General features: G+C 54.2%; 10 protein-coding genes across 10 annotated transcripts; 4 read left to right on the top strand and 6 right to left on the bottom strand.

Annotated features, from left to right (window-relative positions):
• Positions 1–493: 493 nt before the first annotated feature.
• On the bottom strand, positions 494–1,611 carry PG997_012047 (uncharacterized protein; the record flags this gene model as incomplete). The annotated part of the gene is made up of 2 exons (XM_066816362.1): positions 494–1,327; positions 1,480–1,611. The coding sequence occupies 2 exons, from the start codon at positions 1,609–1,611 to the stop codon at positions 494–496; spliced, it is 966 nt and encodes a 321-aa protein (XP_066662054.1).
• A 775-nt stretch (positions 1,612–2,386) lies between these two features.
• PG997_012046 (uncharacterized protein) lies at positions 2,387–2,593 on the bottom strand (the record flags this gene model as incomplete). Its single annotated transcript, XM_066816361.1, has 1 exon — positions 2,387–2,593. One exon carries the CDS (start codon positions 2,591–2,593, stop codon positions 2,387–2,389), a length of 207 nt encoding a protein of 68 aa, XP_066662053.1.
• A 1,806-nt stretch (positions 2,594–4,399) lies between these two features.
• PG997_012045 (vesicle transporter SEC22) lies at positions 4,400–4,711 on the top strand (the record flags this gene model as incomplete). Its single annotated transcript, XM_066816360.1, has 1 exon — positions 4,400–4,711. The coding sequence occupies one exon, from the start codon at positions 4,400–4,402 to the stop codon at positions 4,709–4,711; it is 312 nt and encodes a 103-aa protein (XP_066662052.1).
• A 948-nt stretch (positions 4,712–5,659) lies between these two features.
• PG997_012044 (uncharacterized protein) lies at positions 5,660–6,802 on the bottom strand (the record flags this gene model as incomplete). Its single annotated transcript, XM_066816359.1, has 2 exons — positions 5,660–6,498; positions 6,586–6,802. The coding sequence occupies 2 exons, from the start codon at positions 6,800–6,802 to the stop codon at positions 5,660–5,662; spliced, it is 1,056 nt and encodes a 351-aa protein (XP_066662051.1).
• A 1,827-nt stretch (positions 6,803–8,629) lies between these two features.
• PG997_012043 (Cleft lip and palate transmembrane protein 1) lies at positions 8,630–10,660 on the bottom strand (the record flags this gene model as incomplete). The annotated part of the gene is made up of 2 exons (XM_066816358.1): positions 8,630–10,543; positions 10,607–10,660. The coding sequence occupies 2 exons, from the start codon at positions 10,658–10,660 to the stop codon at positions 8,630–8,632; spliced, it is 1,968 nt and encodes a 655-aa protein (XP_066662050.1).
• Positions 10,661–11,382: 722 nt separating this feature from the next.
• Positions 11,383–12,613, top strand: PG997_012042 (uncharacterized protein; the record flags this gene model as incomplete). The annotated part of the gene is made up of 2 exons (XM_066816357.1): positions 11,383–11,395; positions 11,811–12,613. 2 exons carry the CDS (start codon positions 11,383–11,385, stop codon positions 12,611–12,613), a joined length of 816 nt encoding a protein of 271 aa, XP_066662049.1.
• Positions 12,614–12,863: 250 nt separating this feature from the next.
• On the bottom strand, positions 12,864–13,330 carry PG997_012041 (uncharacterized protein; the record flags this gene model as incomplete). The annotated part of the gene is made up of 2 exons (XM_066816356.1): positions 12,864–12,997; positions 13,075–13,330. 2 exons carry the CDS (start codon positions 13,328–13,330, stop codon positions 12,864–12,866), a joined length of 390 nt encoding a protein of 129 aa, XP_066662048.1.
• A 649-nt stretch (positions 13,331–13,979) lies between these two features.
• PG997_012040 (proteasome component) lies at positions 13,980–14,970 on the top strand (the record flags this gene model as incomplete). The annotated part of the gene is made up of 3 exons (XM_066816355.1): positions 13,980–14,017; positions 14,091–14,202; positions 14,329–14,970. The coding sequence occupies 3 exons, from the start codon at positions 13,980–13,982 to the stop codon at positions 14,968–14,970; spliced, it is 792 nt and encodes a 263-aa protein (XP_066662047.1).
• Positions 14,971–15,343: 373 nt separating this feature from the next.
• PG997_012039 (Elongator complex protein 5) lies at positions 15,344–16,604 on the bottom strand (the record flags this gene model as incomplete). The annotated part of the gene is made up of 3 exons (XM_066816354.1): positions 15,344–16,068; positions 16,165–16,318; positions 16,449–16,604. The coding sequence occupies 3 exons, from the start codon at positions 16,602–16,604 to the stop codon at positions 15,344–15,346; spliced, it is 1,035 nt and encodes a 344-aa protein (XP_066662046.1).
• An 893-nt stretch (positions 16,605–17,497) lies between these two features.
• Positions 17,498–18,940, top strand: PG997_012038 (uncharacterized protein; the record flags this gene model as incomplete). Its single annotated transcript, XM_066816353.1, has 4 exons — positions 17,498–18,000; positions 18,070–18,391; positions 18,462–18,750; positions 18,810–18,940. 4 exons carry the CDS (start codon positions 17,498–17,500, stop codon positions 18,938–18,940), a joined length of 1,245 nt encoding a protein of 414 aa, XP_066662045.1.
• Positions 18,941–21,203: the final 2,263 nt, after the last annotated feature.

Below are 21,203 nucleotides of genomic sequence, written 5' to 3'. Positions count from 1 at the left end.
AGCAGTCAAATTTCGCATCTACGTCTACAACCCAAGCAATAACCTCCTCTACAGCATGATAGATCAGTGGCAATATCACGTTATAAAAGATAATAGTGCGGCAACTGAAAGAGGGCTTGAATTCTCAACTAGACTAAGCCATATGCCCTATTGGCATGATTATCATTCGTAACCCGATTCCCTATTAACGATGGCCCATGTTCGTGCTTCTCCCCTGTATCAATGTGTGCCATGAAAAAACCCGCCCTGAAATATGCAGATGTCGAATCGAATGTCCTTGTAAACGCCTTTGCTGGTTTCTTTTCTTGAAACCGTTCCTTTTCCGTTGTGGGTATCATGTCATCATGTCGTCGTATTGCCGTAGCAAATGTGTCTCTCGAATCCTGGCTGTATCCCGTATCGTACACATAAGGAGGGTGTGAATGCTGTAAACGCAAGTAAAAGGAACATCAAAAGGTTCCGCGAATATCAAATGCGTGGCTGGTATTGACGTCTAGCTAGACGATGCGCGCGAGATCGGGTTGGAGCGGCTGTTCTGTCGCTTGCTGCGTCTCAGTACGCCAGATCGAGTCGACGGGCTAGTCTCGGGGGAATCACCCTCAGCCTTCTTTCCGTTGTCGCTTTCGGTGTTGGCTGCCTCGGCTGTAGCGGCAGTCTGCTCAGATTCGACCTTGGCCCTCTCGGTGGTGACGACTTCCTGTACTGCGACTTCCTGCTGGACGATGGGCTCTTGCTGGGCGGTCGATCCCTGCTGCTCCGTAGCTTCATGTTCATCGCCTTTGGGCTGTACGATGGTCTTATCCTCCACCTGCTTCGAGTCAGGTTTCTCCTCGGCGACAGTCTGATCGTCCTTGTCTGCGTGCTGAGTGACCACAATCTCTGGGGCGGGACTCTCTTGCTGGCCGACAGCGGAAGCGCTGATCTCACCGCCACCATTCTGCTGCTGCGGCTGCTGTTCCTTTTCTCCCTCGGGCGACTTGCTGTCAGCCCTGCCCTTGCCCTTTGACTCCTTGCGCATCGCGGGCACGCCAAACTGGCGCTCGACATAGTCCTCGCGCATCTCGTCGTAGAGGCCCTCGCCGCGGTTGACGTGGGCGCGCTCGGCCGAGGCCAGCCAGTCGGGGTCGTGGCGGCCGGCGGCGTGGTCCTCCGAGTACTGGCGGCAGTTGACGCGCAGGTCGCGGTTCACCTTGATGCAGTCGAAGTCGAGCACGGCCTTGGGGGTGCCGGCGTTGATGACGGCCTTCTGGTCTGGCCACAGCTTCAGGATCTTGGAGCGGTCCTCGTCGGAGAGGAGGGACCAGTAGTAGGGGTTGGCCACGGCGCGCTAGATGGGACGAAAGCAGAAATATTAGCAAAGTTGTGTAGAGAAGAGCTTGTGGTTAGAGGTCAAGAGCAAAGTGGGGTTTGACGTCATCCAGAGAGGATGGCGCAAGGTAGGTGGTATTGGAGGAAGCAGAACAATCGGAATAAACTCACATGGACGTTGTCGGCCTTGCCAATTGCGGACTTGGGGTCCAGGATGTCGTCGATCTGCTCATCCATCTTGTCGTTGTCTTGCTTTGCGGCCGGAGCTGGAGCCGGAGCTGGGGCCTGGCGACGAGAAGGCATGATGATGCAGGAGAAGATGTGTTTGGTCAAGCTGCCGAGCTTGCGTTTGGTAGTGGCAGCGACCCTGGCTGCCCCACTGGTGGGGGGAGGGGTGGGTGGCGCCTAAGACAGATAAGTATTAGCGCGGGGGAGTATTAGTCAGATCAGGACGCTAGCAGATGTATGCAGGGACCAAGGGACTCAGTATGTAACAACCAGGGGCAGAGGGGTTTGTCCGTATGTAAGAGGTATCTCATCTCATGTGTATCATAGGCTTTAAGTGTTACTACACTCATACGGCCCAACACAACCACCCAGCTTGCCAGCAGCCATATTTGTTTGCTGGAGGAATGGGAAGCCATGACTATGGGCATGGGCACCACTTCCTGAGCAAATGAAGGGCGTGACTTCAGTTGAAAGCACCTGGTGGCGGATTCACCAGTCCGTCGAACAACGGACAGTCCCCTTAACCCTTGCCCTCCAACAAAGACAGTCTCGATCAGGCACAGACGATGTCTCAATACCACTTGGCAGACACCGTCTGTTGTCAACCAAACACACAAGGCATATAACCCAGGACTTACGAGGAGACAACTTTCTCGGCCCTGAAGAGTGAAAATGATGCAAGAAAAGATGGTGACCAAGTAAGAATGTCCAAGACGATTTCTGAACTTTGTTGGAATCTTAAAGAATGCCAACATCGTCTTCAAGAAAATCTGCCTGTTGGTTCTTCATACCAAATATCCTGTGAAAATGCACACATCACTGTCCTTACTGGCTTTGCTGGCCTTGCCGGTCACGCTGGGCCGGGAGGCCAAAGAGGTTGTTCCAAGTTGGCACAGAACTTGGCCGCAGGGCTTGGTGGTAACAGGCCAGTGACGACGAGGACGAGGACGCGGACGAGGAAGAGGAGGAGGAACATCCTAATACGCAGAATGGGAAAACGAAAGAGGAAACCACTCACTTGGCCAAAGAACTCGGGTCCCCCGTATTGGGTGGACATGGTTGCTGCTGTTGCTGCTGTTGTTGCTGTTGTTGCTGTTGTTGGTGGTGGTGGTGGTGTTGTTGTGTCTGCTGCTGCTGCTCCTGCAGCTCACAAGAGACAATTGCTCAAGCCTACCGCTGCCTAAGGGATCTATTTACTCAGAATTGGATGGAGGACGACTAAGCGACGATGTCATCGGCCTAACGCAGCTAGCTACGGACCTCCCCAAATCTACCAGGGTAGAGCTACAGCACTCTACCTGTTGCTTGATTACTTCCATTTCGTTCCAATCAGCTGTGTGTTGTCTGAAATTCGATAAAAATACGCATATATAGACATGTCCGAGTGACGTTCGACGTTGAGCATCACCATTTAGTATATAGAGTGGCGCAGTGTAGTTCCCAAGAGCGTTGCAGAGCGCTCATTGGTCGTGGCAACTCTAGCGTGGCTCGTTAGCGTCTGTGGCGCCTGGTCTATACACAGCATAGCACGCGGAGGAGCAACAGCGGATTAGATGCGAATAGATGGGCAAGGATTATATCTCCTGTGCATAAGTGAAGCCGTCCGGTTTTCCAGCCGTGGTTTTGTGTCCTTGAAACAGCAAGACCAACGATCTCCCGTGGACAAACCAAGTGATGGTGGTTGAAGGGTATTGGAGGGTGGAGGCTGACCAAGGCGTGTGTACATCAGAACTGGGGTGCACATCCAAAGCAAAGCAGAAGACATACTGGCTTTATAAACATCCAAGGGAAAAGCGCATGGGGTTTGTTGATTTCACATGTCTTCGCTTGAAATGCTATCGGCATGGAAGACGGAGGAGGATCGCATGGTTTATATCTGTCGCTGCCCTCAGGCATGTACTTAGTAATGACAGCTGAAGCTACCCAACAATTGCGTAGGCTTAGCATCCCAGCTAGCGGCCCAGACCAAAACTCGCAGACCCGTAGACCCGTTTGTACCCAGACCTTTCTGCAGACCTCCGATGATGAATGATGGCATTAGCGCTGGCGTTGATCTTTCCAGGGGGTAAGACAGGGCACTGGAGAATGGAGATGACTTCCCTGGCGCTCAGCCCATGTGTACCTACCCATGTGAACTGGACACCTCATATAAACCCAATGAGTAGCCTGGCGCGGCAATTGGCGTACTTTACATCAGTTTGACCAAAAATAAACCAATCGACTGTTTTTTTTGTTTGTCTTCAGCCGATCGTCAATTGAAAAAGTATCAGCAATCGGCCTTGTATTGCCGTTGCCTGTCGATAAAGCCACGTACCCCATTTACCTTGAATAAGAGCGACGCCGGTAACCAACTCTTTATCACCATCCACGAGGCTTCGACTCTGGGCCACCTCGTCAAAGCATCCTCACCACTACATCTGCACACCCCCAAAATCCACATCCTGCAAAAATGATCAGGTCAACACAAATAGCCCGTCTGGGCGATGGTACGTCATACTTGGGCTCGAGTCCCTTATCACCCAAGATAGTAACAATGTCTAATTATTTCTCTCCCTCTCTCCAGGCCTCATGCTCTGCGCCTCGGTCGACGACGAAGCGACCGAGAGCTCCTCGCCGAGATCAAGTCGCAAGTCAAGCTGGTCCTGCGGCGCCTAAACCGCAACTCGGAGCCGCAAGCCTCGATCGAGTCCGGGCCCTTCACGCTGCACTACCTACTGTCAGCCGACATCGTCTACCTCTGCATCTGCGAGCGGTCGTACCCGCGCAAGCTGGCCTTCACCTACCTGTCGGACCTCTCGACCGAGTTCGCGACCTCGTACTCGCCGCAGCAGCTGCATAGCCCGCAGCTGCGCCCTACGCCTTCATGGAGTTCGACACCTTCATCTCCCGCACCAAGGCCACCTACGCCGACTCCCGCGCCGCCCAGAACCTCGACAAGGTCAACGACGAGCTCCGCGACGTCACCAAGGTCATGACCAAGAACATCGAGGACCTGCTCTACCGCGGCGACTCCCTCGAGCGCATGGGCGAGATCTCCAGCCGCCTCCGCGACGACGCCCGCAGCTACCGCAAGGCCGCCGTCAAGATCAACTGGGACCTCCTGCTCAAGCAGTACGGGCCCTTTGCCATCCTCGGGCTGATCATCCTCGTCTTCATATATATGCGCTTCTTCTGATTTCTCCCTTGAGATGATATAATATGGGCTGAACGGGACAGAGGAATAAGAGAGAGAGAGAGTGGGCAGAAAGTGTTCGACAAAAAATTAATAGATGTTAGCGAAGGGGAAGGGCACACCTAGCCAGTTCAACGGGGGTATGCGAACGCCACACACACTCGAGAGTCGTAGTCCGGGTATTGACAAACAGGGGCAATAGGGGAGGCAAAGCAAAGTGGCGAGAGTAATCGGGGTCAGGGGAGGCGCTATTGTCTGCGCAAAGCTGAGAGGTATGCTGAACGTGAAGGGTCAGGATGCCTGATGGAGAGACAAGCCAGCGGGATGGCTTTCTCCCAGTACTCGCTTGTGTGGCATCATTTCGATAGCATTCTACCCATAGGACTGGGTCGACCCATGAACGTAGCACAAGGATTGGAAAGGAAAGACGGAACACAAGCAGCGAGAGAAGCCCACTACTCAGCAAACAGAGGCCGGAACTTGAGGAAAGGCATTCTTGAGGATACCCGCTTGCAACTTTCTGCGGCGGGCTCAATTATTTATTTGTACCATTAGCTAGGTATGCGTGCCAGCTAGCAGAGACCAGCAGTCTCGAAATAAATTCACAACGGGATATACTAGAACTTCTCTTTTTGCAGGTCCGCATCAGCATGGACCTGATGACCCCTGCCAAAGTCGTTTCTCTACTTCTTCGCCTTTGCAGTAATCTTTTTCATCGTCAGCCAGTCAGTCGTGTAACGTCCCCCTTTGACTCAACCGAGCAAACTTGTGACCCAAACCCGGAACGCCTTCGCTACCCGATTGGCATTATGCAGCAGCCCTTTGCATGGCTTGCTCGACGTTGGTGCCATCTAGCTTCTAATCTCAGTAAAAAAACGCCTGTAGTACCAACGGTGGAATTTTCTTAAAATCTTTCCAAATGTCCGCCCGCCCCTCTCCTGCCTCGTTCATTCACATAACAGCGCAAGTGCTCTGGGCGGGGGCCTTGTCGGCATGGCTCCATTCGAGGTGCTCCTGGAACGAGATGACATCGTCAAACCCGCGCTCGTCCTGGTTCCACTTGACCGCCTCCATCTCGCCGTCGCCCTGTTCGTAGCCGACGTAGTCCTCGCAGTACGGGCATAGGATCCGCGCCTGGAAGTCTCCTGGCTCGGTCGGGAGGTGATTCGCGATGGCCACGGGCGCGAACACGACGGCCTTCTCCTCGCCGTCCGACCTCTTGAACCCCTGGGCGTGCCAGGTGTCCTGGGCCCCCGGCGCCATGGCCGTGCTGCTGGTGGCTTCGGTGGCGCCGATACTGCCGCTGACACTACCGCTCCCGCTATCGTCATTATTGTTGTTGTCATTTTCGTTTCCGTTTCCGCCGCCACCGTTGGTCGTGTCCTGTTTCGTCGTCCGCCGCGTCGGCATCTCCCGCAGGTCTTCCCACACCAGGTACCCGTCGCAGAAGTCGCAGATGAAGGCGAGGTCGAGGTCGCCGTAGCGCTCGAACTTGCCGACCTCGTTGCACGTCATGAGCTCCTCGAGCTGCCGCTGCTGCGGGTTGTCCGGCGTCCGCTGCACCCGGTACACCTGGAACGCGCCCAGGCAGCGCACGCTCGTCTCCTGCTCCGAGTTGAAGATGCGGCGGGCGGCGCGGCACTGCGCCCGGTGCAGCTCGCGGCGCAGGCTGATGGTCTCGGTCGCCCAGACGGGGTTGATCGGGCCGCCCATCTTGGCCCAGTCCTTGAAGAGTTTCGTGTGGAGCTCGAACTGGGAGCATAGTTCGCGGAGGTCGTCGAGGGATTCAGCTATAGAGTAGAACGAAGAGGACAGACAGGGTTAGTGGTTTGCGCGTTTAGGGGTGGTGTTTTTTTCGACCGACGTCATGCACTCACGTTTCCTATCGTGCTCGTAGTAGACCCTCCCCTTGACTAATAGGGGGAGCTCCTGGAAGTCGCGTTTGGCCTCGTCCAGGGTGTCCTCCAGCAGGCGCAGCTGCTCGAACTCGTCGGGCCCCCATGCCCGCTTGTCGGCGAACATCATGATGCGGAGGGCATCGTTAAGCGAATTGGCAATGACGGCCAGGAGGGAGCCGACCGTCTCGTTGCTCATGTCTCGCAATGAGACGCACGCCCAGCGAAGTCTGTGGACGACTCCGCTTTCTCGAAATGCGTGGTCAGTAGTAGTATTATTATTTAGGAGTTATGCCGTATGTATGTCGTGTTCTTCGGTGTATGTCAGTCAAGTCAGTCAGTCGTCTGATCTCTTGTTCGTCGTCGCTGGGTGCAGTGCAAGGCAATAATTGGACAAATTATGTCGATCGAATCGTCGAATCGACCGAACGTGGCAGCGACCTTTAGTTAAGTTAAGGTAATGTTAAGTACTTGCTCGGGGAGGCCGAGCTCGTTAGTACGTCGACGTAGCCAAGCCGGACTCGGCAGTTGGTGCTCTAGTTCATTCGTGATTTGGCCCGCATTTATCGCAGAAACGACAAGCTGTTCCCGGGTCCTGAGGCCTTGCGAAACAAAGGATTTCACCGCGGCGGGGAGGGGAAGAGGGGAGTATGCCTTCTTTTACGCGGAGTTTCGGCACCGTATTGGTATTGGCAGTCTGCGATGGAGTCTCCAGTGCAGCAGCAGCGTCTCCTTACAGCAAGCAAGCAAGCAGCAAATTCCACAACCGTCGTCAGTGCTTCACGTGGACATGGATGGGCGTCTGAGGAGAAGAGACGAAACAGAGTCCTAGCTCCGATAGAGATCTTGGCTTTTGGATGTCTGAACACCGACCCCAAAGTGCAACATGGAAAGAAGTGCAGCACTGCAGCCAACGAGCCTACGGGAAAATCAGACGAACACGGGATCTTACTTGCCTAAGTATTGATCGGGCTGCTCCCGCCTGCCCGCCGGGAGGCCTGCAGAGGCCCAGGCCATGTTCCAGTTCCAGCAGCTGGGGACTGATGGTTGATGGGACAGATAGCACGTGCGGCCCGCGGGTTCCTGGTGACTAAATTAGCAGCTTCGAGCGCCACGCGGCTCTCCCTACCTACCGTGCCAACGTGCCTTATGTACCCGGTTAAGCACCACGCGTTCGCGCCAGGTACCATCGGATAGCTACATCATCTTTCTCAATATGGACATGATGGAGTATAATAAGACTTCACTAGGGAATCCGTATGCAAAATACCAATACCCCTCGGGGCCGAGGCCAGCTTCGTGCCTATTTCTGAGAAAGAAAGATTAGACTATAGTGAACACTGCCATCCACCCTCGCTTGGTCTAAGTATCCACGCCAAGACTGAATTCGTCAACCAGGCAGACGTGTGAACCTAACCAGGTCCATACAACTACAGTGGCAGTCAGACTAGAAGGGAAGAAAGACGCGGATGGAAACGAGCCTCTGAGTATCTGCCAACGGAAACACAACGAATCAACATGAAAAGAACCAACACACAACGTAACCACTCACCGTGTAGTGTACTCGGGGGGGGGGGGGGACTATGTACTATACACGTTTGCTGACAGAAGCTGTATCCCCTTATCTACCCGCATACACACCAACACACCCTCTCGCACCCTCGATACGTGAGGCGGAAGCCCCTATATTGAAATGGCGATAGACAGGAATAGAATCACACCTCACATCCATTGTCAACACGTAACTTATTCGAGGCGAGAAATCCAACAACTCATGTTAGATGCTGATCCGGCGTGGGAGCATAGGTCAGTCTTGTATGGGGCTGTTCCAAGAAGACTCAACACGTCGTGGGATTTTCAGTCAGTCAGTTGGGAAATAGATATGCAAAGACCTCATATCGTATATATAACTCATTAGCATGGCCAATCGACAACCCGACGTCGAGAACACGCGTCGAGTATGCCTTCTTGTGTATGCAATATCTAAGCAAACATACATTCAACTTTTCGGGGAGAAATTAAACGATTACTTTCTCTTGGTCGCCTTGCCTACATTGGCACCAGTGGCTTTGGCCTCTCCGCCCACCACCTCAGCTGCCGCATCCAAGTTCGGTAGAGACTTGACATCCGCCTTCTTCGCTTCCTCCTCTTCCTCATCATCACCGCCTTGGCCGAATTCGTTGACGCGCGTGTAGTCAATCTTGTAGGCCCATCTCTGGTATATATAGACGAAGAAGATAATGTCGTCTCTGAAAGTAGCCATGCGGTGCAGGAACGGCATCTTGATGGTGAAAGCGAACAAATCGTCGATGAAAGTGTTGAGGAACTTGTACATCATCGCCTTGCCGGGCATATGCGCCACACTCTTGAGTCGGTAGTTGATATACAGCGACGGAACCATCATCAAGAATCCGTAGGCGTAGACGGAACCCACCAGACTCGTAATAACGTAAGAATACCACGACTTGTGCGTGTCATAGTACAGCGAGTATATCGCGTACGCAATCAGCAACGGTATACCAGCCATGTACATGTACTTGAAGGCGATTTCGTCGTACTCTTTGGTCTTCTCCTCAGTCTCGCTCAGCTTGTGCTTGTCTTCGAAGTTGATAGCGTACGGGAACCACGATCCAGGAGGCGCAGGGCGCACGCGAACATTGACCACGGTAGTGATCTTCCAGAACTCGATGAGAATCCCAATACCTTGGGATCCCAGAATCATCCAACTCGTGTTTTGAGAGTTATCTATCAGATATAGGAAAATGACGGTCTGCATGAAGACATTGGCCAAAATCGAGCGCACGGAAATGCCCACATTATCCTTCTTCTTGCGGTAATGGGCGATATCAGATCCGAAAGCCAACATCTCGAGTACCATGTGGAAAATGCTGACCACACCAGTGATACCGAGTAGCCAGGGGTTCGTGTCCAGGAAGATCTCCTTGATCATCTCGATCTCACTGCCGTCGGCGCCTCCAGGCAAGGGAGTGCCGAAAGCGGCCTGCCGAGCTTGCTCTCTTGCGTTGAGTTCGACAGAGGCCATCAGATTGAACTTCCAGTTTCTCATGTTGTCCAAATCGATCCTGATGGGAAGTGTCTTGACGGTTTCATTGAGGACCATCATGTGACTCTTCAATTGCCAAAACGAGTTCATGAACAGGATCGGGTAGTACCACCCGTTCTTGCCAGTGCCATCACGAGCACCAGTCACCTCGAGATTCAAGAACTGTCGTACAGCTACACTCGATTGAGGGAAATTTATAATGCCCGAGTCAGGGATGAACGAAAGGCTTGCGTTGGGATGATAATAGCTTGCAATGATGGGACCTGGGGCGATGTCCTCTTCCACTTCCTCCACAGGTTCTTCCTTGGCTTCGAGCAGATTCCGGGTCTTAACAGCCTTCTTTTTGGGGACATACTGGGTCAGAGGATATGCGAAGTGGATTGCCGTAGCCGGGTCAAACCCCTGTTGATGAGGATCCAAAATCGAACCAGTGAGACCAAAGTAGAAATGTCCCCAGAGAGTGCCATTGTTCTGGACGGCCACGGGGACGTCGAAAGTGGCCTCAACCACTCGCTTGTCGCTATAGTTTCCCAGTTTGAACTCCTTTTCCGAAAGGACGAGATACTGCTCGGGGATCTTCGGCATGGGGAGTGGCACGTGTGAATCGGAGAGCGCAACCACCACATCAAGCGAGCTGTCGGTCGACCAGATCGGGGCCACACGTTCAGGAAGCGAGCTGTAGACAGCACCCTCGTCGAGTTGGTTAGGTCGCATCTGGAAGGGGGGAATATTCCCCGTGTTTGCGGCGACTTTGACAACATGCCCATCGGCGTCCTTGACTTCGGCGGTTTGCGGCTTGGGCATGAACTGCTTCATGAGCATGTTCATACCGTAGTAGATGGCCACACCCTGGAGTATCTTGTACACCATGGATTGCTACGTTTCAACATGTTGTGTTAGCAATGCGGCGCATAGCAGTTCGCGACGTGGATAACTTACGCCGCCGCCCTGCTCTTCCTGAGCAGGCCTCCCGGCCACGTTCCCCTCAGGCATCTTGATATTGGATTGTCGTGGAGCCGATTACCTATGTCAAGCTGGAAGATGGGCGTTTTCCTGGACCTTTCGAGATGATGCTCTGCAACTGCTGTTGCGGTCCGGTGTGTCTTGGCTGGCTCAACGTCTTTACTGCAAGTTGGCCTTGGGTCGTCGGAAAAGACGCGCTGCGAAAGGTACAAATGCTAGGCTAGCATTGAGAAGCGAAGGATCCCCAGCGAATCTAGCCCCAGATTTCGATTAATCTAGGCGGGCCCTTTTTGCGATACCGGCAAGTCGGCGAATCAAAAGCCGATGTGACAGCACGCCGAATCAGTGAGATGGGATTCTGGAAGAACTCGTACCCCTCCATATTTAGGCGCATGTAGGTACCGTACCCAGCGATGATACAACCCTCGATCTACCCTTGTTACTTCACTCCAGCTTTGACTCGGTTCTCTAACCTGTCCGCTGACCAGATTCTTTTCAGCTGGGCGATTGATTGCTACTTGGCCTATTTCATGAGAATGTCTAGGTGGGTAGAGTCCTGGACTCAATAGAAAGCCAGGTCCGATGCTTGCCGTCGCTTCCACCTCGTGTACCCCCTACTTTGGAACCAAGCAAGCCTAGCATCCATACCGCCTACACCTTGCCCAGGGGACGGACGTCATTGGCAATGGCTCAACAGCTTGCTCCATGCTCACGGCTTCATTCCGGATTTCGGTCCACCGACTGTCGCAAAGATGACTGTTCGGCGTAGGCAGGCAGTACTTCTCCTTATGTCACCGAGAGTATTTATAATCCCCCTAGGATTCGTATCACATCGCGATCTCCGTGTCCTACCAAACAAGTTTTGTGCAATATTCCCAAGCCATTAACACATTGGCTTGCTGCGTTGTCTCCTAAGAAGCAAACCAACCTACCATTGTGGCGTGGTTTCCTAATCTCAGAATCGTAGTTGCTGGATTGGCTTCTTTCTAACACCGTCGCTTCCCTTCTCCCTTTCCCATTGCTACCCGACAGCAAACTCGAAGGAGCCTTGTGCGACGATCCCGCAAACCTAAAGCTATACATATACTGGGAGCGACCCGACATCACCCAAAGGCGCCCGTTTGATCGCCTTCGTTGTCCCTTGCTGTTCGTTCAGGATACACAACCCCCTTTAGGCAAGATGGAATCAGGTGGCGCATCCCCCTACCCTCGTTCTCGGCGTCGCGGACATCGACGCCATCCTCGAACCTCAACCCCAATGCGACTTCGCGAAAGGTCAAGATCTGTGTCTACTGCGGGTCTGCTAAGGGCAATGACCCGGCACATCTGCAAGCTGCGCGCGACCTGGGCCGGTTGATGGCCGAGAACGACATCTCTCTAGGTGAGTCGCACTGGCTTTGGAGCCTGCTCATTTCTATGCCAGCTAACAGGGACAAAGTGTACGGAGGCGGTACCGTCGGCCTGATGGGCGAGGTAGCCAAAACAATTGTCTCGATTTCCGGGCCATCCGCAGTCCACGGCATTATCCCGGAGGCACTCGTGAAGTGGGAGCGCGACGATACCTACTCGACCAAGACGGACTCCAACGGCTACCACCTCCCCGAGGAGAACGTCTACGGCAGGACAACGGTCGTCAAGGACATGCACACGCGGAAGAAGATGATGGCGCAAGAAGTGCTCGAGTCTGCTCCGGGAAGCGGCTTCATTGCGCTCTCAGGAGGCTTCGGCACCATGGAGGAGCTGCTCGAGACCGCTACTTGGAACCAACTGGGGATCCATGATAAGGGGGTGTGCGTACTCAACATCAACGGGTTCTACGATGGTTTATTACAATGGCTCAAGAAGTCGGTCGAGGAAGGGTTTGTTAAGCATGCGAACGCCGATATCCTCGTTACGGCATCAGACGCGAAGGGCGCAATCGAGGCTCTCCGTAACTACAAGGTCTCAGAGGCTCGATATGGCTTGTCATGGGACAACGAATGAATAGGGGTGCCGTTCGCAGTCTAGGCATAAGGCCAAGGGTTGACAATACTCTATATTTTTCGTTGCATTAGAGGCATCTAGACCTACGGCCCATCGATACCAATTGATAAACATGAAAATGAAGACTTATTCAAATGCTGACCAGGCTCTTTCCCAATGCCCTATACACCATGCTGTCGGCCGATATTATATCATACAGTTTGCCTCTTGGAAATAATCCTCCGTGGTTCGTTTCGATCGCGCTCCTTGACTAGAACTCCTGCTCTTCCGTGAAGAACATGCCGAAGCTGACAATAGTTCCGTAAATCAACAGTCCGCCGAGGATACTCATGAACATCGCGGAAACACTAATCATGGCGGCGTGCGTAAGGACGACAGGTAGAGCTGGAATGGTGGTTTTAAGTCGTTAGCAAAAGTATAATTCAGGAGGCAACGACACTCCCTGCGACTCTGTAACTTACCGATACCCATCAACACCAGGAAACCCGTGCAGAACCGGCCGAGATCCAAGACGGCGTTGCCCGAGCTCTCGACGAAGTCATCCGGGTTGGCGCAGTGGCTGGCGATCCAGTTGGGCACGGGGGCGAGCACGTAGGTGCCGACGACGAGGAGCGGGTAGTAGACCTTGAAGAGGGCGCATGACAAGATGACGAGCAAGAAGCCGACGGCCAGCACGAAGGAGAGCGCGATGATCGTCTTGAGGCCCGCGGTCGGCATCGTGGCGGTTTGATGGTTTTTGAAAATGGGGGATAAAGGCTGGTACCGGGCGTTCGTTCCACTCGCAGAGTTGGAAGAGGGCGGATTAGATAGTTATGCGTCGTCGGGAAAGGTGATGTTGTGAGGCTGGCTGCACGTAGTTGGGTGTCGGGCAGTCGGGATCTTTGGATGCAGCTCGCTCAGTCAATCAATCAATCAATCTACCAGCATCAGGTTAGGTTCCCAAATAAAGCAAGCAGGCATAGAAGTAGCGAGTTGCGTCAGCCTGCCGGGTCAGAGAGAGCAGAGAGCAGAGAGAAGCTTGAGCCACAGTTGTCTGGAGTGATGCGTGTGGGCAGTTGAGTGCCTGGGAAAAGGCGTTGTGGCACAGGCTATCCACTCACAAGCGCTGTAGGCTGTAGCTCCCTCGCCCGCCCGCTGTTGCGCTCTCCGCTAAACCACAAGGGGAGAGCTCCCACTCCAGTCTCTCAGCTTGACCTTGTAGCAGCTGCGTAAGTTCGTCTGCCTCGCCGACCGACGTCCCTCCAGATCATCAGCCTTGTGATACCAGTATTCCGACCAACACCAACTCACCAACTCACCCAACATACCCTCCGCCACGCCTCGAGCTCTCAACAACACACAGTCAAGATACTGACGAATTGCCACAATGTTCCGGAACAACTACGATAACGATTCCGTCACATTGTAAGCCTTGGGCACCACATCTGTTTGTACCAGCAAATGGGGCCTCCTCTGCTAACACGACCTCTTTTCCCAGCTCTCCGCAAGGAAGAATATTCCAGGTCGAATATGCCGCCGAGGCCGTGAAGCAAGGTTCGGTTGTGGTTGGTCTGACAAGCAAGACACATGCAGTACTGGTTGCTATCAAGGTACGACGACTACGACACCTCCCCACTATCACCGCCGTCATACATACAGATCTGTCCACGGACCGAACCGATGCACCATTCGACTTCGTGCTCTCCTTAACTAACATCATATACCCTTCTACGTAGCGCAATGCCGAAGAACTCTCCTCGTACCAGAAGAAGCTGTTCGCCGTCGACGAGCACGTCGGTCTGGCCATCGCCGGCCTCACATCCGACGCCCGCGTCCTGTCCAACTTCATGAAGAACCAGTGCCTGTCGCAACGGCTGACGTACGACCGCGCGATGCCGGTGGAGTCGCTGGTGCAGTCCATCGGCGACAAGGCGCAGATCAACACACAGCAGTACGGCAAGCGGCCGTACGGCGTGGGCCTGCTGATCGCCGGCATCGACGAGACGGGCCCCCACCTATTCGAGTTTCAGCCTAGTGGCATGACCCAGGAGATGGTGGCCTGCGCCATCGGCGCCCGCTCCCAGATGGCCCGGACGTACCTCGAGAAGAACGCCGAGCACTTCCCCGACTGCAGCCGCGACGAGCTCGTCAAGCACGGCCTGCGCGCCCTCAAGGAGACCCTGGTTCAGGACAAGGAGCTGACGCTCGAGAACACGAGCGTGGGCATCGTGGGCCTGAAGGAGGCCGGTAAGAAGGGCCTCGAGTACTTCAAGGTCCACGACGGCCCCGAGGTCAAGGAGTGGATCAACAGCGTGGCCGATGATGCGGAGGCGGGTGGGGACGCTGCCGAGGGCGAGGGCATGCAGGTCGACGAGTAAAGGGCCGGCCGGCAGTACATGAAATGAACTCGAAAGACAAGACGACGGACATGACGATAGCTACGGGCGTAGCGGGCATGGGTTTGGCATTCCCAAAATAGATATGGTTCAGCTGGACAAGCAGACAGGGAGAGTCCGTGAACAGCTGCTATCTAGATGTACTATAATGAACATGCTGAGATCACGTCAAGAGTCACTAACATCTGTGCTGAAATTCGATCCTCATGTTTACATTGAAGGCCGATGTAAAATCAAGGTTAACTGGCATGGCTTTCACGATATACGAGGCACATAGGACGGCCAACAGCGTGCGTTGAATAAGGGGTATTTTGTATCTTTATTCTCCTTGCTTGGCTTGTGCCGGCATCTATATCTATATCTCATCCTCTTCATCATCAAAGTCATCCTCGCGACCCATATCGTACAAGATCCGGCCGCCCTCACCAGCCCCTATGTCCGTCTGCGCATCAAAGTATGGCAATACGATTCCCTCACGGTCCTTCCGCTGCTTTTCCGTCAACCCCAGGCTAAACGTCGTTGCGGCGTCCTCGGCGCCTTGCTCGGCCATTGGTTCGTGAATGTCCCGGAGCAGCGGGTGGTCGGACAGCAAGGATATCCGGGCCCCCGTGTCCACCTTGCTCTTGGCCGCGGAAAGCGGCGCACCGCCCGGCGGCGGCGGCGAGACCAAGACGAACTTCTCGGCGACGGACCGGCCGCTCCGCCGTCGGATCTCCATCTCGACGACCAGGCCCTCCACCTCGTTTTGCCTCTTCTGCAGCCCGAGCAGGACGCCCTCGCGACCCTCGCGCAGGCCGAACTCGGGCTCGACCAGGCTGCGGTCCCGCGCGCGCTTGCGCTCGACGGCCTGGCCCAGGTTCGAGGTCCGCAGGATCGCCGTCGCGAGGTGCGACAGCACCGTCAGCGGGTGCGGCTCGTACTCGCCGAGCGAGCCGGGCGACAGGACCAGCGGGACGTCGGTGTGGTACGTGGCCACCAGGCTGACGGCGGGGCCCGTGATGAGGCTCGAGAGCACTTGGGGCATCTGCGAGGGGATTGCGGTGCAGAGGGGGTTGAGGGTGTCGAAGATTAGGAGGACCTCTGTATCAAGCACGCGGCTTGTGTGTCAGTAATACGCTTACTTACTATGAATACAACAGTTCTGGTGGCATTTGGGAAATGGAGATGGTGACGCACTGTGGGCATGTCCCGGCGGTCCAGTTGGGTAATGCGAGACGATCTCGGAGCGCAGGGTATCGGGGGTCTTGCCCCGTGCCTTGACGAAGATGTCTACATCTGCTGGCTTCTTGAGCGTCGCAAACGAGACGAAGATGATCTTGCTTTTGGAGATCTGCCGAGAAGTGTTAGTGTCGTCTGATGTTTATAAAGGGGTGCTCGCTCCTCTCTGGTGATCAGCCTAATATAGGCAATCGTAGAGACTGGGTGTAACTCTCGGGCAGCAAAGTGCCGGCATGACATACCCTGGCTCGGGCCACAGATTCACGGACGACTGGCTTTGCGCTCTGCTCCAGAGTGTCGAGTATGAGCGTCAGCGGGCTGGCACCATCGCGCAGATTCAGCAGCTTCTGGAACAGGAGCAGGGCATGAGATCGCGAGTGCTGCGTTGTGGGCGCCATATTGGCCGGTTTTGGTGGTAGGCACTGCTAGCCCCCAGCTGCTGCAAATGTTGAGTGAGGAGCGCTTTTCCAGGCTCAACCTCGCAACCTCACTTTCTCGATCCTTCGCTTCAGAATACGGTAGCCGAGTGAGATCCCTTCAAAGAATTACACTACACAAGGTGAATATATCGACGTAGGGGTTTATTAGTCAATCCAAGGTAAGAGAATTGGTACACCGAAGACGGTCCCCGCAGTCGATCGCATTTTTGGATATCAAAATTCTAGTGGGGCTCCAGCTTATAGTGAGGTGAGCAACAGCACCAACTTACACTCCTGCCTGCTTTTACTCCCACTTCAGCAATTGCTATTTCTGTTGCATACAACCTTTCTTCTCGTTGGTACAGTCATATGCATGTAATTACCCCATCCGTACCCTCCGTGCTGGATCCGGTCTAGATCTCATACGTAAAGTTCACAGCATTGCCCTGGTCCGGCATGACTGACAGCGCCAGAAGCAAGAATGACATGTATGCGTGCAGGAAGCGGCAGTTGCGTTTTCCAGGATCACTGCCAAGGTCGCGCATCTCCCCGGATCGCCTTGACGAATCAGCCTGCCATTATGATTCGAAGGCGGGTGGTAGATGATTGGCAATATGGTTAAGTGGACAGACACCCAATGCAACTATATTGAGCTATTGGCCCATCACATTTGCTCACATCGTCAAGCCAAGCTCTTGTCACGACCGTGCAAGTCCTTGCGGAGCACAGATGCATATACTTGCGTCACCTCTGCTATCATATCACCATATGCCCTCTAAACATGGCTTTTACTTCTCCTTCTATCTCATTCTTTTCTCTGTAGACTTCCACCCAATTGAAGTCCTCGAATCGAAGCTTGAGCATCGTCGGCCATGGGAAAACACGCGCTACAGGGGCTGCTCTACTGGGTCCTGATTCAAGGCGGATGGGCAATTCCCCTGGATAATCATCTCAAGAAACGGGATTTCTTTGCCGAGGAGAGCTTGGTCGTTACAGATGCCTACTATCCCCTCTTGAGGACTCCCCCAAGCCGCGAATCTCTCAAAGTATCCCGCCTCCAGGATGGACTCCAGCTCAGACAAACCAACTCCGGCACTGCACCCCTTAGACCTATCCCTAAGCAGACGCAGTATCTGATGTCGGTAGGGATTGGGAACAAAACTTGGTCTATGATCCCGGATACCGGTAGTGCTGACACTTGGCTCATGTCCTCGTCCTTCCAATGCTTGGATCGGTCGCACAAGCAACAGAACCAGAGCGCCTGCAACTTCGGGCCCTCATTCCCAGGTACCTTTCCCGGTGGAAGGATCGACGAGCATCTGAATATATCTTACGGCGGCGGGGACACCCTCTACGGTGAAATGGGATACGCGGAGTAAGTGTTCCTATCCGATAGGAGCATTACGCAGAGTAGCACGATACAGGCTAAATCCCCATTCAATAGCATCACTATCGCCGGCATCACAGTCCCAAAGCAGCAAATGTCTCTCGTGACTTCAGCCAACATCCGTGGCAACGGTATCTTCAGTGGGATCCTGGGGTTGGGTATGCGTGGGTTGACTAGCTCGTACACGGGGTCGGATCCGTCCACCGACGACCCTGCCAATGCCAAAGAATACGCCCCGATCGTGGAGACGATGACGAAGAAGATTGCTCCGTTGTTCAGCGTGGCCATGTCCCGCGATGAAGGCCGTTCATTCATCTCATTTGGGGGAGTGCCTCCCAATGTGACGACGGGAGAATTTGCTACCACGCCAATGCGCCAGGTGAGAGAAAAGTCTCACCTTCGTGTGAATCCGCGCCAACAAGGATATACTAACCAACGCCTATGCGTAGATAAGCGTGAACGGGGGCCCGAAGCGCTGGATGTACTACGGCCTCATGCCTGATAACATGAGGGCCGGCAACACAACGACAAACCAGACGTGGGCTAAACCGGCCGGCATGCTTGTCGACACAGGCACTACTCTCACCTACTTCCCCGCCGACGTTGCTCAGACCATCAACAGTCTCTTCGTGCCACCGGCAGAGTATGGCGGGACGGGAATATTCGCCGTGCGGTGCGATGCAGTTCCTCCGAAGGTCGAAATCGGGATAGGGGGCAAGGCCATACCCATGCACCCGAGTAGCCTCATCCTGCCCGAGACCAGGCAGAGCACCCCGACGGAGACTATTGCCTGTCAGGCGTGGCCGCCAATGTTGGCCTATCCATACTGGGCAATTCATTTCTGCAGGAGTTGCTGGTCGTGTTTGACGTCTCGGATAAGAAGCAGATGAAATTTGCGCAGCGGACCGACAACTCGACGTCGCAATGATGACAATGTTGCGTACCTACGCACCCAATCGAAACGGGCCAGGGGTTCAGTTTGAAACAATGGGATGGGCAGCTGCATATTCTCTGCACGTATCCGTAATGTCAACACGCTCCTTGCTCGGGAATCTGCATTTTTGTGCAGCAAATATGTTGCCCAGTCGTAGTATCTGTTACATACATATACATTTGGGCCCGGGGGCCCAGCAGTGAGGAAACTCATCTTACAGCTTGATGGGTGTTCCTGCATGGACATAGCGATCATTGACAGGGATCGTGACTAGTGACGTTATCCGGCGCCCCCGCTTTGCTCATTCGCACGTGCTAGCGGCGCGAGCAGCTAAGATGACATGCCGAGAACAGTAACAAAGTCGTAGTCGCGTATGTGGCCGGCAGTCTTTCCGGGGGTGGCTTGCAAACGAGAAGCAGCCCGTTCCGCTGTCGAATGGTGAATTTTCTGCCAACTAGCAGTTGCTCCATCCGACGAATTGCGCATTGCCGTCGGCTTGCAGATCCCTAAGCAGCTAGCTACCTAGCACCCTGAATAGTCTCGTGCACTTGTTATGCACGGTGCGTATCGCGTAGATGACTATATGTACGCTCGGAGAATCGAGATGGTTGACGTGAGGGCGCCGAGAGATTGCGTTGTTACACTCAGTGGGAAGGGAGGGAATCGAATGGCCTCGATTCGAATCTTGCAGGCCTGTCAGCCTGTCACGATACGGAAGAATGACCGATCACAATCTGACATACCGGAAGCCACAGGAACCGGGCAACAAACCTGTAGCAGCAATGCAGATGTCAGTCCATCCGCAATGCCACAACAAAGCGAGGGAACCGGCAGTTGGTGTTTGTTAGTACACGTGTGGCCAGTGTGCTAAGTGTAGTGTCCATAGTACAGGCCGTCAAGTCATTGCCGCGTCACTGGCAAATTTCGAAATGGCCAAAACGTGGTGTTCTTGCATCAGGCAGGCATCCAATCAGTTGTCAATTCCCAGTCAAGCCCGTCTTTCAATGCCCAGATAGGATTTTCAAAGGCAATAGCCTCGAGTCTATTTGCGTTTCCCATCCACTCGTCGTACGAGAAAACGTGAAGTAAATAAGCTGCTGCCAACGCTCGGTCTTTGCTTCCAACCCGGGAACGCCTTTGAGGTTGGTCCCGTTGGCCGGGCTCACCTGCAGTACTTTGCCGTCACTGCTTTGGGTATAGCCTCCTAGTATACTACCAAGTACCAAGAGGCTATATCCATGGGCCCGGTCTCTTCCAGCCTTTCTCCACATGCATCGCTTATTCAGGTGGACTCACTCTCAAGGCACCACAAGTCTGTAGTGGGAGGCTCCGCCTATCTGTTCATCGTGGGCCCTTTCCCCTAGCTTGTTTTCCGATTAGATACTCTCGAGACCTCGATCGCCAAAGTCTTGCACGTCTCGTCACGATCGTACTTTTTTTCTCCGACTTATCGCCCCTGCATCCTGGATCCCGGGCCTGGCTGTCAGGGGGGCCTCTTCGCGTTCCAACCCAACCCAGAACAACCGGCAGACCGGCCTATATGTGGCCTATTAAACTCTGGGGCGACAATGGCTCTATCACACTATCGTGACAAATTTGATCCAAGATGACAGGCGATGGTCAGCCGGCCCTCAAGTCATCTCGCAAGCAGAGGACTTCCTACGCAGGGTTCCGCACTGCGCACCATATGCGGACCACTACCAGCAATAACTTTGGGATAGCCGATCGCCAGATTTCTCGATCCTAAAGTTCAGATTACATGCCGCCTGCCGGGCCTACGCCAGAATAAGCAGGGGATCGTCCCCAGTAAAGGAGTTGGGATCAAAGTTCGGTCCTAAACCTGCTGATGGCGGACCGTTGCTTGGTGGCTGACTGCCCCTGCTCTTGCTGGGGGGTGATTGGGAAACACAAAACACATACGGCTTCTCCCTCTCCCTGACCCATGCATCCCGGCTCCGAGAGAGAAACGGCCCCCACGACAGACTGGAGCTTGGCACTAGCTTAGTCTATGCACTAGTCATTGACATGTCGCTTTGGGGCTTGCTACTCCCGTGTCACGAACATCAGTGACGAAATTCCCCCAGTCTCTAAGAGGGCGCTACAGAGTGCTTTGACACACACACCCCTCTACGCCGCATGATATGGACTGGGAGCAATATGTATTGCTGGGCTCCCGCCCCTGCTCTTCGGAGGAGGAGGATGTGGGATAAGAAGCTCTTGTCATCCTGACTCCTTTACTCGCCCTTGCTTTCTGGCG

Source organism: Apiospora hydei (genome assembly GCF_038363865.1).
Source record: "Apiospora hydei strain CBS 114990 chromosome Unknown utg000009l_segment0_segment0, whole genome shotgun sequence".
NCBI lineage: Eukaryota > Fungi > Ascomycota > Sordariomycetes > Amphisphaeriales > Apiosporaceae > Apiospora > Apiospora hydei.
The sequence above is the reverse complement of the archived record's forward strand: the minus strand, read 5'-3'. Positions and strand labels throughout refer to the sequence as shown.